The 20,435-nt window shown below is 28.4% G+C and overlaps 1 protein-coding gene across 4 annotated transcripts in view; it reads right to left on the minus strand.

The window, feature by feature from the left end:
• LOC129976476 (organic cation transporter protein-like) overlaps positions 1-20,435 on the minus strand; it is a 96,782-nt gene that overhangs the window by 16,612 nt on the left and 59,735 nt on the right. For 3 of the 4 annotated variants that reach the window (XM_056090082.1, XM_056090083.1, XM_056090084.1), the window contains exons 3-6: positions 8,989-9,203; positions 5,069-5,281; positions 3,591-3,694; positions 926-1,080 (exon numbers count right to left, since the gene is read on the minus strand). In XM_056090082.1, coding sequence (XP_055946057.1) covers positions 926-1,080; positions 3,591-3,694; positions 5,069-5,281; positions 8,989-9,189 — 673 coding nt within the window. In that variant the 5' untranslated portion in view covers positions 9,190-9,203. Of the gene's footprint in view, positions 1-925; positions 1,081-3,590; positions 3,695-5,068; positions 5,282-8,988; positions 9,204-14,234; positions 14,445-20,435 lie in introns of those variants that run through there. The other variant, XM_056090085.1, reaches the window with a different exon arrangement.

Raw genomic sequence — 20,435 nt, forward strand, 5'->3', positions numbered from 1 at the left:
ATAAATCCGCCTAGGTTTCCGTCTAGGAAAATAAATCCGTCTAGGTTTATCGCCACTCGTTTGACGAGAATTCAAAAAGACGCCAAAATCTTACAACAAATTTAAAAATTTGGTAAATATTTTAAAGCAATATTTTTCATTAGTGCATTTATATATGACAATATCACTGAATGCGTACTCATATGTGTGTGCAATATCTTTGTCATAAACTGAATAATACATTTTTAAAGCTGTATAAAGTTGAACAAATCAAACTGAAAGCATTATCATATTACGATTTTTTCGTAAAAGAAGATTTTTTTTTAGTAATATTAAGACCAAATGTTATATAGAGAGTCAAATTATTCGAATCTACTTAATATTTTTTAAAAAATATATATATTTTTACATTTCATTCCATATTAGTCTTCAGCGACAACCGGGTCGTCGGAAATATTACTTACATTTAATTGAAATTAAATCATGATTCATGCCAACGAGTTCCTCCAAATTATCAGGCATTAAAGCCTTGTTACTTTAATTTTCTTTAAAATATTTGGTTTATTGCATATATGACAAGACTGACTTTTAAAGCAAGAATGATAGAGAAAATAATTACTACTTTGCTGATGGCAAGTTATGAGCAGTAAACTAAAATGAAGCTCCTATTTCTGTTTTTATAGCAATTAAATGTTCAAAAATACTTTATCTTTTTTTAAAGCAAACGTATTATTGAAAAAATACAAATAGCATTAACTTATTGCTTAATTTTCTTCATTTTTAGAGCATTTTATTAAGTGTTTGTTTATTATAGAAATAAGAGTAAAAACACCAGAAGATATCCACATATTACATGAAATATTGCAAATGAAATTTTATGTACTTAAAAATATATCAACTTATGTTGGCAGGGTTTTTATTTGAGATTGAAGATAATAAAACTCACGGATGACATATGAAATAGTAAACACAGAAGTGAGTCCCAGAGCCACGAAAAATCTGAACACTAAGAACATGATGAAATTCACAGATAAGAGAGTAAGGGAGGCAGCTATCAAGAACACGACGAGGCAACCAATCATAGTTTTACGACGGCCGAATCTAAAATAGAGCGAAAAAATAAGGCACAAAATTAATAATCATCAAATCTTTAATATTAAATTGCTTCTCAACTGCTCCATACAACCCAAACTGTCTATAATATATCCTTTTACATATTAGACTTTTAATTTTATTTCTGGCATGTAAACGCTTAAATACACATTAGTATTTGAATAATGATGCTTCATACTCTCTTATAATAAATAGGGTTATGTTTTACCGATAGGATATTAGCATGCAGAACCAAAGCTATGTTTAGGATAAGAAGAACATTTTCAAACATTTTTATATAATTCTTATTCCAAAAATGTTTATGGAAAACTTTTGATTGTATACAAAATATCGATGGGTTCTTGCAACATCCATTGACAAATCAAAAAAGTTGAGCAATCTTCTCATTTTACTCAAGATTTTGAATGTGATAAATGTGTTCTCAAGATCCTGCTTCCAAGAAATAACGGGTCCTCCGAAGATAAAAGCAACGTTAAACGAGCTGAAGTGGTCCCCAAAAACTTCATCGCATACTCTGTAATAAAGGTGTTATATCCGAAAACGTCTGGTATGGAATTAGACGTAAAAAGTTAAGAAATATTAACCTTTGACATGAATTTAGCATTTTTATTTATTCTATCGTGCATTTCTTAGCGAGTTTTTTTTATTGGCTATTTATTCCTGCCATGCGATGAATGGTATCAGAAAATCGAATTTGTGTTTAAGACATTTTTCCAAATCAATAAAAATCAAAATTTGACACTGAACTACATTCATAGTCACAAAAGCAAATAACTGATATATTTAAATTATTGTGTTTTTGAGTTATATCGTTTACATGCTTCCGAAAATATAGACCGACAGGTATTAAACGAGTTATTTAATTTGACTTAAAATTCGATAGGTACAGATGTGAAATCCGTATACTGAATTTTATCCATCTAGCTCTCTTCGTTTTGTAGTTATCGTGTTAACCCTTTAAAGGGCTATTTTTTTCCAGTCATGATATATTAAAATATTTTTAGGATTGTGATTGGCTTAAGAAAAGTGACTCATTTAGCTTATTAGATAAATTTCTTTTAATTAATTAATTTGGTTAATTAATAATTAAGTAACAAATCAAGACACACCATTTTGTATGAGATAAGGAAATGAAGCATCTAAGCGTCCGTCTGATTGAAAAATTTGTCAGAACTTACGAAAAACTACATACTTCCATACAAAGATTGATGAATTTGGTGGGAAGCACACTTCCCATGGCCCTAGAAAGAGTTAACGTATTCAAAAGTCGAGATGATAGAATTTCTCTATAAGTACTTTGTTCAAACTTCATAGAAATCTACCAATTCGTCTAAATTCAAATTCGTCTAGCTTAGTCTTTCGGTTATCTTTGTCACATGACGCAAGAATTTTTCATGATCTTCCGAGAAAGTGAGCTGCTATAAGACCAGCAAAAACTGTAAAGCGGCCACTACAGTTAAAGAAAATTTGCACGACATGCGAAGGTATTCTAGTAAAAATATGTACGTTTTTTAGTATTTAAGAAATAGTTTACTCGCATTCTATAAAAGTTAAATCTGAATAATTAACAATTAAAATCTCGAAATATCGATTCAATAATTTCATAATAAAGAGGCATTAAAGCTATAGAGAATATTTCGGAATTATTGTACGGCCGTACCTCGTTATCTAAAAAGTACTGCAACTTCGTTCGATGTTATAATCCTTTAATATCTATAGGCTCTTGCTGGAAAAAATTATGTAGCAGGCACAAGATGTTAATAACAAAAGTAGTTTCGCTATTCGAAATGTCGCCGATTTTTGTCAACACGCGTCTTCCATAAACTGCGTTGAAAATGCGGCTTTACAGAAACTGTCATTAAGATGTTGAGAATTTTCATGCCACATTGATTGATGGTAATATAAATAGATGGTAAATATATGTATTTTAAAAAGCATTTTAGAAAGTCCAGAAAGTTAGAAAATAAGCAAGACATGCAGGATTACATCGACTGAATAATAAGCTAAGAATGGCCAAATTATAGTTATTTTAACGAAACATTTCTAAATTGATATACATTGTTATACTGTATCCTCTTTATTCATGCATTCTTTGGTTTGCTTATCGATTCTTCTAACTTCGGTTAGTTGAATTGGACACATTTAAGCATAAATAATCTAGTTTATGCAATTACTTGATTGAAATATTTTACTTGTGTCACTTTGATGCAATTGCAATGCATTCAACATTTCATCAAGCATCTCTAGAGTATCAAATGTCAACAAGTTAGTCCAAATTTTTTCTCATGAAAATCCACGACGCACATCATAAGAACTTTGACCTATTAATTGCAATACGTAATTTAATTTCAAAAAGATCTTTCAAATTACTATAATAAAACTATTTTCTAAACATATATAAAGAATCATTATGTTTCCCAATATAAAATCACTGAATGAAAAAAATCATCGAAAAAAAATTGCAGTTCTTGCAATGAAAGAAAAAAAAATATACAAACTTGTCTGACAGTTGACCACATAATGTTGCAGCGAGGAGGAAGGCAACCATATAAACCGTTTTGGCTATGGGGATTAACCATTCGCGTTCACATACTAGATCCCACTGGAAAAATCATTATGAAATACCATTACGTTACCAAAGTTAAGCGTACTTTAAGGCTATTTATCATGATAAAAATTCATTTTGGATGTTTTGTAAAAACACTCCGATTTCTTAAAAACAAACATTAATTATTTATTTATTAACAATAAATTTCTTTCCACCGAATTAAGTTGAGGTCTGTAGTTTGAATAGACTAGGGAAATGTATGAATGAAATATTTTTTAGTACACGAACTAGATCGGATCTTCTAGAACAATGAGTTCAGATTACGGTGTCGGATCTCATAACACAGTCTCGGCATAAAAACATTTACAGCACGGTTCCTTTCATTCAATTGATTTATTGAAAAAGAATTGAAAACACTTTTAATTAAGACATTCGACTGAAATTTGTTCAGCAATTATAGAAGAAAAAAATGTTACTAACAAATATTATAATATTCAAATGCCCTGTTTCCTTAAGCAAATATATACTGGAGTAGCAAAGAACTTTCTGGATAATAAGTGAAAAATTTCTTGAGGGACAAGAAGTTTTTAGTGGAAAAGTTTAAGATTCTCCGAAAGAGTTATTTGATCCCCAGAGTAGGGCAGATCCGACAAACCGATCTTCCCATCAACAAAAATTTTGTTCTTGTAAAATTTAAAATTATTTAAAATGACAAACTACTCTTTTTATGAAAAAAGGGAGAAAATTCAACCATCCTTTTCTTTGTGTAATTTGAAAAAAAAATATATGAATCAAAAATTTGAAAGCACGCAGACTAGATAGATTGTGATTACTTTAAATTCATATTTAATGATAACTGTTGTGAGAAATGCATTCATTATAATTTGAAATTCAAATTTAATTATAACAAGAATAGTTTTTCGAATCCTGAGAGCAAAATAAAAATTATTCTATAAGAATTATTACTATAAATTAAACATTCACATTGCAGAAACTTGTTGAAAAATCTTGAGTTCCTGAGATAAATTTTCAGATTTGAAATCAACGGCATTATATACTATGTATGATAAATATATTACGCATTTAAAGGCCTTTTTTCATTTAAAAAAGTAAAATTAAACACAAAAAAAGCTTGCTTATTTTTTAATATATTTAATAGTTTCTTCTTAAAAACATTTTTTGGGGAATCCGTAGCCGGAATTATCAAATAAAACAATATAAGTACAAAAATAAATGTTAATCATCATTTCAACGAAATTTTATTTTTAATCCGGAAAGATTTGAGTTATTTAAATATATTTTTACGAAGCAAAATGCATTCTTAAAACCTTTGAAAATATATTTGAAGTGATTCAAGTTAAATCTAAAATAATATATTTTATTGAAACAGTTTTTACTGAATACAATATTTTTTTGGACTGAACTTACCTGATCTACCATAGTGTCTTTGTAGAATGAATTATCATATTCCCAAGCAGTACATTTTATGGGTTCTTCGTTAATGTTTGAATATAAAGAACCATTTCGGATTGTGCTGGGATACATAGTACAATGACTAGACTCATAAAGCTCTGTTCTTCCTTTCACAATAGGTATACTACGATTTTTCCATTCTTCTACTGATATATTTGCTGCAATAATCTACAAAAGTAAAAGCAATTCATGTAATCATTATTTCTAATAAAGACATGTTTGAGAATTTTGTATCATTTTGATATTTATGTTTCAAAATAATTCACAACGAGTTAGGGTGGAATAAGTTTCCCAGAACAATTCTTGTTTCTAATTTTAAATCTCTCCGTGTACTCTATATGTTATATGCTTAATAAATAATGGTGAAACATTAGGCAATATTTACCTACAAATATTTATGAAATTCAAAACAATTTTGTTAATTCTATTTGTTAAAAATGTTTATTTTATTCATTTTTTTAAAACTTTATACCTTTGATAAAAGTTTGTGATAAGTTAGTCAGGATATCATTTTAATCACTTACAAAATTTTTCATTTTCTACTAGTATGAAGATTAAAATCAAGAAAACGCTGTGTGTGTGCGAGAAATATTGCTTAAATAAAAAAAAAAGAGAGAAATCAAGCATACGCAATACATCGAACGGATGCCAACTGTCAAATTTCGGAGTAAAATGAGATCTGCACATTAGATTTCTTTCAATAAATTTGCACAAATAAAGTTATTACTTTAGACAGTTATAATTACTTCCTTTTAGAAACCAAAGTTAAATATTGCATTTAAGATGGGATCATTTTTGACAAGTGGTGAATGAATATGAATGTAAATATCTTTAATTAATGTATCCTGCTAAGGAAATTGTTCTGTAATTATTCAAGCATATCACGCAGACATGTTCTAACAGAAAAGAAACATTTTAACATAAGTGAGCAAGTGATAATTGTAGCATATCTATGAAATATTATTAATTGATTTGAAGGGAAAATATATGCATTTTCTGCCGTATATCCATTTTCTACCAATAGTTGTCTAATGATTACTAATGTGTGAATATAGATTGATTGAAATGAAATTTCTAGCAAGGGCGAAATTACTTTGGGTATATATTTATAGCAAAATTTTTATATTATATATTTATAGACTGATTCAGATAAATTTTTTGACCTACAATTTTTTTCCTCCATTAATCAATTTCTTGCAGCTTTCAAGTCGTAGTCTTGCCCTTGATATCTATGATATCCTAAAATACATTAAATATTTAAAACCACATGCCCATGTGTTCGATTAACTTCGATTGCATAAATAAATATCTTGCGTAATAATTCTTCACATCTCCCAATATCATAAATATTCCTTTCTAATGTTCTCTTTTGTATTTCGTAATCATATTTGTTTAATAATAGGCATTTGTGACGGAACAAAAATTTTTGTATACTAGTCAAAATTATGTCTTGTAAAGTTTTCAAAATATTTACATAATTACTGATCATAGTATGATAAATTTATGTAGAATAATCTACTGAATAATATCTACACATTCTTTTATTTCTTTTCATATCTAATAGTTTCAAATGCATACAATTTAACTTAGAGTTTTAAAGTCATTAACTAGATGCATTTCCACATTCGGCATTCAAAAAAAAAAAAAAAACAGATTAAATCAGTAAAAAAAGTGCTGTATTCCATACTACTCTTTAACTGCATCGTATAAACAAATATCAGTTGCATACCAAGCCCTCTAGAATCTTGTTCAAGAAGCTATTGTATGCTTGACAAGGACAATATTTCCACTAAACGTCATTTAATCCCATTTTTCAATTGAGAAAAATAAAATTTCGCATATACTATTTCTTACCTCTTGCCCAATGTTATGCACGTTTGCGAAAAGTTTTTTAATTACTTTATCCCATCACTGCAATATTAGTTCCGAATTAGTAAATTTCACCTCTCGCATCATTTTTGATCATGTCTCAAATTCACCGTTTCCCTTATTTGAAATTAAAGTATCATAATCAAACCTCATTCAGAAAAACTGGATGCATGATTGCGTATAGTTTCATGCATCCAGATATAGTTCATGATATAGTCCAGATCCACTATATAGTTTCATGCCTCATGCACAGAAAATAAAGAACTTTGAATAAAAGCAAGGTTTCCCTTTAGAGGACATAAAAAATTAAATTTGCATGCATACTATAATTAGAAATGACCACTTTTTGCAAAGGTCCAATTTCCATCAATGAATTTTGCATGGAATGACTCATTTGCAATTCTTCTTCAAAGCTTTGCTTTTCCAGTCCTCATGAAATAGTCGCAAGTAAACGATCAAGAAAAATAATAATGTCTGAAACTTTAAAATGATTATATGAATTGAGAGACATAAATGGGTCCCTTTTTATTTTTGACTAGGTATTTTAAATTTTATCTTTGCGTCAAAATTAAAGCAAATCACCAAGAACGCTAAGCTAAGTGCTTTTGTGTGTAAGAGTGAAGGCATAATTTGGGAACACATAATTAAGTGTAGCTTGAAGTATAATTTTTGTGGATCATATGGTCTTGACAGAGCTTAGGAAATAGTATTGCATTTCATGTTCTTCGAAAAGTATGTGAGATAACGTGTTATTTAATAGTAGTTAATTATCTGAAAAGATTCAAATTTAACCAGCTCTGAATCATTCAAATAATAATAAGATAATTTTGGTTGAATGCAATTAAGCTGTTTGCAAATCAACTCATTCGTAATGCAGTATCTAAAAATTGTTCAAAACACTCTACAGAAACAGTTAAAAGCTTAAATTCAATGTGAGCCTTACACAAAGACCATCGAGGCGTTTCATCCAACACTTTTGCAATGTCTGATGTGAAGATTTGAAAACTGCAAATATGTGTACGGCGACAATCATTTTTTTTGGGGGGGGGGGCTACGTCAAACTGCACTGTGTCTGTTTCACTACTACTTACAAACGCACACGAAATAAAGACCCTTATATCAGCGACCTTTCAAAGCGTCATGTTTTTTTCATATGGCATGCTGAAAAAAGGGTAAGATAGATTATCGTATTGCCTTAATATTATGGTATTTCTAAAGGAGCTCAAATTCAACACTTATAATTGAGTTTAATTGAAATTTTCAACTGCTATTTTTCATTTCTGATTAGCTAAAATTCAGTTTTGGTTTTTTTAATAATCCTCCAAAGCTGGGATATTCATTTATGAATACCATTATATTATAGCACAAAAACCATTCTTGCATTTTCAAATTCAAAAAAGGATTTTTTTTTTTCATTTTTTTCTCTATAAAATGTTTCTTTTCAGTTTTAATAATTTTTCAACAATGATTTCAAGAATATTCTGCTGCAATTCCATTTTTGTTTTGTTTTATTTTAGGGCAATTATACACGTGCGTGTTATGACAGTTAAAATTACATTTTTGAGAGCACATCATCGTTATTTCATAACTTAGAATAACTTATTTAATGTTATATAAAGATATACTAATCATGGTAAAAACATTATGCTACAATGTTTCGGAATGGAGGTTCGAATCTCCTTCAAATTTTTTTCTTGTGTGCTATAACTTTTGATATTATCATCTTTAAAATATTCAGACTGTAGTTACCTCACAGAAATGTTTATTCAAATATTTACAAAAAAAATTTAAGCAGTGATAAATTATTCTGGATTTAAAAAATGAGACATTTTCAAACTAATCTACATTACATGCACAATTTTTTTATATGATATATGGAATTAGAATCTAAAAGATAAATTAAATCGCCATCGTCAAAAAATTCTTTTTAATCGTATTCCAGTGAATATTCTATCTTATGCTAAAATATAGAGATAATGACAGATTAAATTATTTTTTTAACTTACTTCTGGAGGTCGTGCGCACCAATGGTCCATGTTGGGTGCGAAAAAAGTCATGATGAGATTGTGGAAACAGTGTGGTGCAGAACAGAAAAAGCAAAATATGAATATAGTCATTTGGAAACGCCCATGACCTCCAATAATGTCAGTAAACTCTTTTGGCTCATCCGCAAGGGATTCCTTTTTTTCTTTGTGCGAGACCGTCATGGCGCTTCTCGAATCTGTAACAAGTAAAGAACAGAGAAAATTTAATTGATAGTAAACACAATCACTATTAAACAGATTAAAATAGTTCGATCAGAAATAACTTTACAAATCACTGTAACTATTTAACGCCAATGATAATTAATCTAGTTTGAATTATCTTAAATTGCATGAGAGGGCATTAAATGATAAATTTAATCTTTTTACACATAAATGTACTCTGCCAATCTAGTTCCGGAATACAATACAATGCACAACTTTCCGGAAAAAAGGAATGAGACATCTTAGCACTACATAAGAGGCGAAGTGGAAGAAGAAATACATCAAACCACAGAAAAAAAATTTCACGAAATAGTTCTTGAACCAAAAAATTAATAAAAACACAAAAAATGTAAAAAAGATGGCGAAACATGCCAAAGAGAGAGAGAAAAAAAAAATAGAAATTATCTGCCATATTGGTGAGACAATTGCGACAGAGAAAATTAAATTATTGTAAACAGCTATTTGCTTCTTTGCTTTTAATACTTTAAAACGAGATGGTGTCAAATGTTTACACTATTCGTTGCACATGGATAAGGAGCTATAAAAGTATTTCGTTAAACCCAAGACTACTTGCAAATCAGTGCTGTCATTAAAAACAGATGGTTAATCAATACAGTCAAAATCCACAACGAAAAATGTGCAATATCCAAATTTAAATAATAAATACATAATACTTCTTACTAAAAAATCACACTAGATATAATATACATTAAAGCGTTAGTGTATGACGTAATGAAAATACCTCTTAAAAATTGTCATATTATATATATAAAGAGAGAGAGAAATCTTTTTCATATTATTTCCTTCTTTTGCATTCGAATACAACCCTATAATATGCTTCAAAAATCTTATATTGCTTGAAAAAAAGCTATTCTGATCTATGTTAATTCATTTTTCCTCTATTATTTCTCTTCAATGATTGTTTTACATTATAAAAACTAACGTATACTTCATTTTAAAACATTGTAAAGACTATGAATTCCAGAGTATGTTTGAAATATTTCGAGAAGTATTTCACAAGCCAATTCTGTATACTATTTAAAGCACAAAGAAATATCTCTCATTTTAGAAGATTTCCTTATAATCTTGCTGAATATAAGCGAGGGAAAATTTAACAAAAGGACATATGGAAAAAATCATTTTTAACGTATCTAACAATTATTTACAAGCAACATTTGTCCCAATACTTTATATCAATCTATGTTCGTATTCTCATTCAAAACGATATAAATTACAAATTATTAATAAAAATTAAGAATTTAAATGAAATCCTAATTATTGCATAAATGTCAATTTTTGAGATTTGCTAAATCGAAACTAGTTAAAGATTACAAAACGACCCATCGATGATAATTGAAACTAAAGTGTGTTACTTAGAGAAATTGATATCTATACTTATAATAAAGCTCAATGTGTGTGTGTGTGTGTTGGCGCTCTACAGGCCAGACCTTTCAACTTACAGCTACCAAATTTGGTACATGTATACCTTAGAGGTCGGGAATGTGCACCTGGGGTCCCTTTTTTTGAAATTTTAATTAGAATTTTAATTATTAATTAAAAACTAACTTTCCCGCCAAAAAAATATTCCATTTTCCCCACCGCCAACTTTTCCGCCAAAATAATCTTCCATTTTCCCCAACGCCAAATGATTTAGGCTTTAGTTCTTTTTTTCTCCCAACAGTAATGAGGCTAGGGTTAAGATTTTTCGACGGATTATTTCAAACGATTCTGTTTATTTTCTTAATGTTTTATGCATTTAAAATGAAACATTGTTAATTAATTCATGTTTCAGATTCATTCTGAAGTACTTTTGAATTAAAATAACACAGAATAAAGGAAATTAAAAATGTATAATCTGCATAGCGTTACCCCAACTGGCGTAGAAAAATTCACGCATTTGCGTTACCGTAAAAGACGAAGAAAATTCACGCATGCGCACTGTGTTCTGATTGTTGGCATGGCAACCATTAACAACGGACGATTTAAATTACTTTTAGGTTAGTTGTATGCTTTTGTAAGTAAATTGTATTTATGTTAGTTATATATTTTTTTGTATATGCTTATAGTTTTAAGTACATCGTTTTTTAAATAGTTTTTTTTAACCTGTTTTCAATGATTTAAATTATTTTTAGGCTAATTGCATGCTTTTGTAATTAAATTGTATTTATGTTAGTTATATATTTTTTGATATATGCTTATAGTTTTAAGTACATCGTTTTTTAAGTAGTTTTTTTAAACCTGTTTTCGACCGATTATTTTAAACGATTCATTTTATTTTCTTAGTGTTTGATGCATTTAAAATGAAACATTGTTAATGAATCGATACGTTCATGATGAATCTGAGAAAATTTTGTTGACAAATTCTTGAGATATTATATAAATTAAGAAAGATATTCTTTAGTGCCCATGAAGTTTAAACGCTCAGTGAATCTGTTATCAGTAATCAGATTATTAAAAAAAATGCTTTGTTTCAGTAAAAAATATTATTATATTAATTGCAGATTAATCCTTTACACTTTAATTTAAAGCATAAATTCTACGAGGGGTAACAGAAAATTAGAGAGATACATATCACGTTATGACTGAAGGCCTTTATAATATTATGAGTGAATTATATGACTATCAAAATTTGAAGTTTTAAAATATTTTGCTGAAGAATCTATTAAAGTTGGAATTGCATAAAATATTTAATTATTAAAATTTTAACGAACATTAAGATTGGCGAACCGGCTGGTCGCCAAAGGCGGCTAGTAATATATAAATGCATGAAGGAAACTTACAATCTGCGTCTTGAATTAAATGTTGCAATACTTTAAAAAAGAAGTTATATGAACTTTCATTCCTTTTCCGAATTTTCCGTCTGATATGGTGGGAGAATTACTTTTAAATATTATTTTAAAGTACCTGTTAATGAAAATATATTTCACATTTTCTATAAATTTCAGTTAGATAAATAATTCTGATAAAATGAAAATAAGTATCAATAGTTGGCGATAGAAGTGAGTTAACACTTCTACATGTTTACTTGTTTTTGACTTGTTTATAAAATATGCCAGAATCTATGATAGTGCGTTTTTATTTTCCACTACTGTATTTCAAATTAATTCAACGTATATTCTAATACAAATATAATTTACACTAATAATAACGTTTAAATCAAAATATCAGCATCGTATTAGAGAAGAATGTTTTCGTTCAATAAAATTCTTCAAAAAAAAAACCGAAAAGAACACTTCTTAAAATAAAGTCATCTTGATTTTCCCTCGCAAATAGAGTAAAATATGAAAAATAATGTAAATTAAAGAATTCAAATATTTCGTAGTGATGCTTCTAAAATATATTGTAAACAAAAAAAAACTTCTTTAATACTAAGTATTTATTTTTATTTGAATCAAATAACACTTTTCACATATGCCAGTTTGACAAATAAAAGTGAAGGAATTTATAAAATTATATAATAAAAATACATAAATGGCTTAAATTTAGCGAAGTAAGAATTTTGCAACTGATTAAACAAGAGTTAGAGAAAACAGAATTGATCTGAACACGATCCGTATATTAAGATATTATTTTTGTGTTAAGTTCAAAAGTAAATGCTGATTTCCAAATCCGTAGAGCAGGAAAAACTAATAACAAGTTATCCTGATCCACTGATAATGAGACATTTTTCTTGTTCATGCTTATTCAGCTGACGATTTTTTCATCTACGGTCTTCATTTTCTTACTACGAATGGGAACAGAGTGACGACGTAAGTAATGTTTGTGACGGACTTTTTGTTCGTTTTTTTTTCCTTCCACTACCGATTGTCCTGTTCTTGTACTGGTTTCTCAAGCATGATCAAGTACGTGTTGAAGAATGCTTTGCTTTTCTAGGATAGTGGGCAGAACAGATTAAAGCAACTGTGATTTCGTTTTGAAGATGCCTTCTTATTTTCATCTTGAAAACTTGTAAGACGTTTGTCTCAAGCCTACTTTCAAACTTGAAGTATGCGTTTGATTAAGTCATTTATGAAGCAATTATGAAATGAATGTCTTTGAATTTGTTATGAAATACCACATAAAAGAATATTTGAATCAAGATCATATTTAAAGGAATTTAAATATTTTTATATTTAAATATATTTGCTAATGTACATCATTGAGACTTGTTCCAGTAAGAAATTTTTAAAAATGGATTATATTTTATTGATAGTTTTTAAATAAAAGTTCACAAAAAATGCCATGCATTCCTCAGAAATTTTAAGGCAACAAAAACAATAGTTATCCTTTGTCTCGGTTTGAAAAGTGCTGAAGTAAATACAATAATAAAAACTTTCGTAGGGGGAAACAATTTTTAACAGAGATAATATCAAAAATTAAATTCTTTACACTGATCTTTTGGTGTTTTATAAATTTAAGTATTCTCTTAATATCACTATATATTCACTTCATATATATTACTATCTAGCATTTACAGCCCTTTTCCACAATCAAAAATTTCTTATCTATTGAAAAGAATAACTATAACCTTAATTGCACTCATTATTAAGTGAATCTGCTGCTTCAATTTCGATACATTTAATTGATATTTTTTATTCATTCGTAACAGCTTACTACCATGATTTTCAGTCCCTACAAAATTAATGCGGAAAATTTTTATTTATTAAATAAGCATTTCAGATTGCATAAACAAGATAAATTATCAATTCTAGTAGAAAAAATAAACCAATTCCATTAAATTTGATTATTTTATCAGTCTTCTTAATCCAAGCTCCATAAGATGTCCTTTTTCATATCTGTTATTGATTAACAATAAATTTACTATTTCTTCTAGCCTAAATAACTTAAAACGAAATCTTAAAAACAGAAATTCTTGGAATGTTTCAACTTAAGAACTTGTCATTCTTTGAAAATATTTAGGTATATTTAATAAAAACGGTTAAAGAATTCATTTTTCATCAAAATAAAAATTAGAACAATGCAAATATTTAAAAAGTAAAACAGACAGATAATCTAGAGTACTTTACCTCAAGGATAAAAATTCCCGATATGAAAATATTCAGTATGTAAAAAAGAATGCTGAATAGAGAATATTAAAACATTCGTAAACAAAACTGATTTATTTGGAACTTCATTGATACCATTTAAGAAAATACTTGATGTCAGATGTGGCCACAATCCTAAGAAACACAAATTAAATTCAATTACATCTTATTTCTGAAAAACGAATGTCCTCTCACAAAGGAAAACACCTCGTAGTAACGACGAAGCGGACATACAAGGGCATCGAAGCATCATATTTCTGATGTTACGAAATGCTTGATTGGTGTAAAAAAATGTCATGCTGAATACACGGCACGCGAGATACGTCAGTCAGGTTAATCGAAATATTATTTTATCACGCTTTCTTCGATGAAGATTAATAACCAGCTGCGAAACTTCCATGACTCGCATTCTACAAACAGCGACCTTCATATCAATTAAGTCAATCATGCATCCCAATTGCCTTTCAATTGGTTTTCAAAATTACGTAGAGGAGGTTACTAGAAAAAATATTTTTCGAAACAAATTGCGTTTAATTTCAGATACTTTAACCCCTTAATCGTCCTATCCGCGAATCATACGGAGATTGAATTATCACTTTCCAAACTTATAGCTGAAATTAAGTGACTCAAAAATGCTATAATTCAGTGCGGAAACTACACATAATCCCCACGCACTTCAAATAATCTATGGACTCTAAATTGAAACAGTAAGATAGTATATATTCGAAACAGAATTGGATAATTAAAATACACTTCAGAAGTTAATCTTTTGCATTCCAAAGAATAATGAGATGCATTATTATATATATCTGAATATAAAGATTCCTTTTAGTGCTTAAAAAGCTTAGAAATAGCTGTAGGTTTGTTATAATTCCTAAAAATTAAGGTTTTAGTTACTTTAGGGCTTTTATAATAATTATCCAAAAAGAGTGTGAAAACATCCTGCACATAGGCAATCAGGAGTGCGAAGAGTTTATTTTCAGTATTAGATTTTTGAAAATGCCATTTTATTAGTCTTTTTAAGAACAGATTAAGGAATTTGATCTTTTTTCGAAAAATTTGATATAATATTTATGATAATCATTTCTGTTTTCTTTCTTTCCATTCAAAATGTGAAATATGTTTCAAGGAATTAATATTTATTTTCATGAAATAAATTTTTTTCCATTTCAGTAAAACTGCACAAAATGTTAGAATACATTTAAGTCCTAGTGATTTCATATCTTACTTCAATTTGATTAGACATTTAAAGATGGATTTAGATAGAATAAATAAACAATAGCATTGATGCTTTAACTATATTGAACTCTCTCCAGGGAGTTCAGCATAGTTAACTAGAACAATTCAGCAGGTGAGTTCTTTCAGAAAATTTCTCGTATACTCACCAATTATACTCTACTCAAGCGCAAAATTATGGACCTTGAGTAAAGCCACAAATGCCTTATAATAGTTACGAATTTTAAATATTCGGTGTGAATCCAGCATTTTTACCGAATCAATCGTGCCAGTAAGTATTTTGAAAGGATTATTTGTCCATCGAATAAAAGAAAAAGTTAACAAAGATCTGCAAATGTAATCCCAAGATAACATGCCGTATTTCATTAATTTTATTCTTTCCGTTTAGGAGTTATTGCTTTTGCATACATGCAAAATTACAGACCGACAAATGATTAACCCTTTCATAGATTTAGTTCAAAATTTGAGAATATATATTTTAGATGCTAAACCTATGTATCAAATTTTATCTACTCAGTTCTTTGCGTTTGGGAGTTACCGAATCACTTGTAATTGAACATCTGTAGAATAGTTTTCTTTCAAAATTTATTCCAAATTTACAAATCTGATCATTAGTCCGTATGCCAAATTTCATCCATCTAGCTTAAAGAGATATTTTTATTATGATTACCGACAGACAGACACATCGCCAGAAATGGGGTTTTTTTTTAACACAGGAAATCTAAAACGTGGGGATCCGTCAGAATCTCGAGTTCTAATTTTTTGACATTTTTTTTGTAATATTTTCTCTATACTTCGTGTATGACAAATAAAATTGGATTTTCTCAAGAGAATAAAAGTGAAACTGTTTGATTTTATGAATGACACTTTAATGAATTGAAATAATATAAAAGCATCTTCAATAAATGCTTCGAATCAAAAACATCCACGAATTATAGAAAAAAATAATTAACATTACTAATTATTGATTATCATTAAAATAATCTTAAATATAAATTTAAAATACCGTTTTTATAATTACACGTATATAGAACCTATATCCAGTTAAATTATCAATGTTTTTGGAAAATTTCTTTCTAATCTATGTCACAGAAATTAAAATATTAGTATATTTGTCAAGCACGGATTATATGTAATGTGGAATTAAGTTGCAATGAAGCGACTTTTTTTTTATTTCATTACTCACATTCATTTATTTTCCTAAATTAACATAATTTTCATATGAACGAACAAAATAAAATTTAGAAAAGGCATTTCACTTTTCATTAAAATTGCAATTTAAACCAAAATTGTCACTACTATACTCATGACGAGTACATTCATTCATCATCGCACTTTTTCATGATGAGTACACTCATCATAAATAAACAAAATTCAATGTGCGTAGTAAGCACCGTTAACTGAATTTATATTACATGTATGTCACGTTATCAGAGGACTTATGGAGATTGAATTTTGAAAAGATTTGAAAATTTAGGAATATCACATCTTATTTTCAATAATTTCAAGAAACTTGTCATCGAATCACCAATTATACAAGGAAAAAATAAATTTGAATCCACTTTTAAATTTTAAAAATTTAGTCATCGTGGTTTCCGAATTGCTAATTTATTAATGGCTATTTTCATTAAATAATTATCCACTAAACTTTTTTTAATTGAATCTTGACTTATATATAACTCAATAATTCAATCTAAATATGCTTTTTAGATCAAAATTTGAAAATAAACCAGATTATTCAGGGTTTTTTTCCCTCATATAAAATGAGAGAGAAACTGATTCTTTTTTTTTTTCAAAAATTGCAGTTGACAATGCAGAAAAAAATATATACCAAAAATGCAAATTTCTCACGTTGAAAAAATTCTTTTAATCGTACCTTTAAAGCAATACCTTGAATAAATATTTTTAAAAATAATTCAAGAAACAATCTTTAATTATCTTGTACATCATAAAATTTTCATAACCTTTAAGAGTTTTGAATTTAACCTCTCTCTCAATTTTCGGTGTATAAAACTGCCTTCAAACAAATGTTGTATCAACAATAGATAGATTGCTTCAATTAAAGTGATATCTATCAAATTTTTTTTGCATACTCTTAAAGGCCGTGTATGCTATGAATGCTCAGATTCTTATTTTCAAAATTCTACATATGAGTTTTGTGTTACGCTTCATAGTACACACAAAAGAATACCAGGTATGAGTTTTCGATGCCTTTTTTTTTTCTATCGACAGAAAACAAAATTTGCTACCGAACTACAATTTTCATAGCCTGATCTCTTAAACCTCATGTTAAACCTCATTCTAACCTCATGTTAAACCTCATTCTAACCTCATGTTAAACCTCATTCATCTCAGTCTAACCTCATGTTAAACCTCATTCATCGCTGTCTTTGTGTTTGCGAGCTGTCGCCTTTAGATGCAAAAGAAGGTACCGACAAACAGACGGTCAATCCGTCGACAGATTTATTTCGAAATTTAAAATGAATCTACACTTTAGGTCTTAAAAATGTGTACCAAATTTTATGCACCGGGCTCATTACTCATTATAACTGTGATTTCATTTTAATCAGAATAAACATCCTGCGGTTGGTTTTATTCGAAAATGGATAAAAAAAATTTCGTGTAAAGGTCACGTACTAAATTTCTTATATTTTGCTCAAAAGTTTGAGTTATCTTGTTCACAGACAGACAGACAGAGAAACAGATAAGTATCATTCCAAAGATGAGTTAAGGAAAATCTAACACGTAGGGATTGATCAAAATTTCGAAGCTTAATTTTTTGACAATTACAATATATTCTATTTGTATACAAAGAACAAACCAGGTATGATAACATCGTTAAAGCGTCAAATTTATACAAATTAAGGCAGCTAGTTACACGTTGCCCTAGTCGGATCTCAGTATTGAACCTTAGTCCCATGACGAGGTCGATACCTTATCTGGAACTTCCAGGAGACATCACGCGACCGATGACAGAAGAATGACCTACATAAGTGGAGAATCTTTGGCGGAATTGGGTCTCTAGCCCATGATTCTCCAATCGCGAAATCTAGATTTCCCAGTAGGTCATATAATTATATGTGTTAAAAATTTTGATTACTGGCAATCAATTAACTCAAGCCAAATATATAACTAAATTAGCTTTCTAGGATGTGTGAATTAAAAAAATAATTCCCATGAGATCCTTGATTCTGTGAATTTAAAAACATGACTATATCCTTTTTCATAAAATAAGTTCCATAATATTCATCAGAAGTGTTCTGTCCCTTTTTTCTTTAATTTAAATTTAAATTCTTAAAATTATTAACAATGTAAGGCGAGCTAAGAAAATAAATATTTCTTATGTTAACTGTAGAAGCAAATTACATCATAGAAGCATTCAAAGTATCAAACATGGAAGAGAATTATCCCGTAGGCATGTTGATACCTTATAGTGTACTCGGCATTTAACAAATATTTCTAAATGAAATCAAAATGTATAATTAAAAATAGAACTTGTTCATATAGAAAGCAGTTTTAAAGCCCTAATTCCGATATATTATTGTCAAATTTCTAAAATTAGATCTCTAATATTAAGTGTACAACACTCATGGCATTATTTTTTTAAAAAATGTTATCCTTTCTGAAAATTTCATCTCATTCATGCGTCGGGAAAATCTTATTGAAAACTCTAATCCAAACACTGGGATAAATCCGGATGTACTTTCTTTTGTAATGAAGAGATAATTCTCGAGAGAACACCATTGTCTGAAATCAGCTACTTGGGAATGTGCCAGATTTCACAAATAAGCGAAAGAGAATAAGTGATTGTCAAAAAAGAATCAACAATAAACACACCAAACGTAAACATTGTATCATTTTACAGTGTCTTAATCCTTTATTATGCCGACAGAAAATTTTCTAAAGGCAAAAATAAAAGGTTTCTAGATGCTAAGGTTCGGTTAAGGCAGCTTGATTTCTAAGAAATAGTTAAAAGGATTTTATATGATGAGATATTAAAATGATGAGAAGTATTTAAAAAATTTCACTTATTAAATTAATCCACTTATTATATTAATTCACTTATTAAAATATATTTGCTGTCTTAAAAATATCTATTTAAAATTTCACAAGAAAACTTTGTTAGAAGAATTTATACTTAGAAATGAATTGTTTATCTAAAATACAATAGGAAACAAAAAGTAACCAAATGTATTTACTAACAAGTAGTCTCATTCGTTAAGTTATGAAATAAAAATAAGAGCAATTTTTCTACATTTTTTTAAATTCTATTCGAGAAGGCAATAACATCCAATAATTTATTTTGATTTTAATTAAATCCTTCGAACCGCATCTTAGAAATGATATTTGAAAGTAAGAAAACGTACTAATTCGTGAATATATTCAGAGAAAAAATTAAGGACAATGTTTATATAGGGAAGAACACTTTTGAAAAGCAGGTTTAGATTTTTAAAAAATTAGATTTCTATATTCGCTTGGCCGAAAAATTATTAATAACTTTAATATAGGAAATTGAAAAAATTAAGGACATTGCTTAGATAGGAAAGTATATTTTTTAAAAACAAGATTAGATTTTTTTGAAAAATTAAATTTTTTCATTCGTTTGGCCGAAAAATTATTAATAATCTTAATAAAGGAAATGTAAAGATAAAAAGCTAATTATTTCATTCTATTTACAATCTTAACAAATATTCTTTGGAAAAAAATACATAGTTTTCATGTTAATCTTCAATTATCCAGATACATGGTTTAGCATTTTTTTTTTTAAATCTAAAAGCCAATTTTTTTAAAGTATATTATCAGTCAAATTTCTTAGCAAAATACCTTATAAAATCAAGAATTAGCAGTTTTTTTTCTTCTGAATATTATAGGGGGAAAATATATCATTAAAATAGTCTTAAATATTTTTCATTCGTTTTGTACATTTTCCTTTTCATGTATGGTCCA

This window comes from Argiope bruennichi, chromosome 7 (genome assembly GCF_947563725.1).
Source record: "Argiope bruennichi chromosome 7, qqArgBrue1.1, whole genome shotgun sequence".
Taxonomy (NCBI): Eukaryota; Metazoa; Arthropoda; class Arachnida; order Araneae; family Araneidae; genus Argiope; species Argiope bruennichi.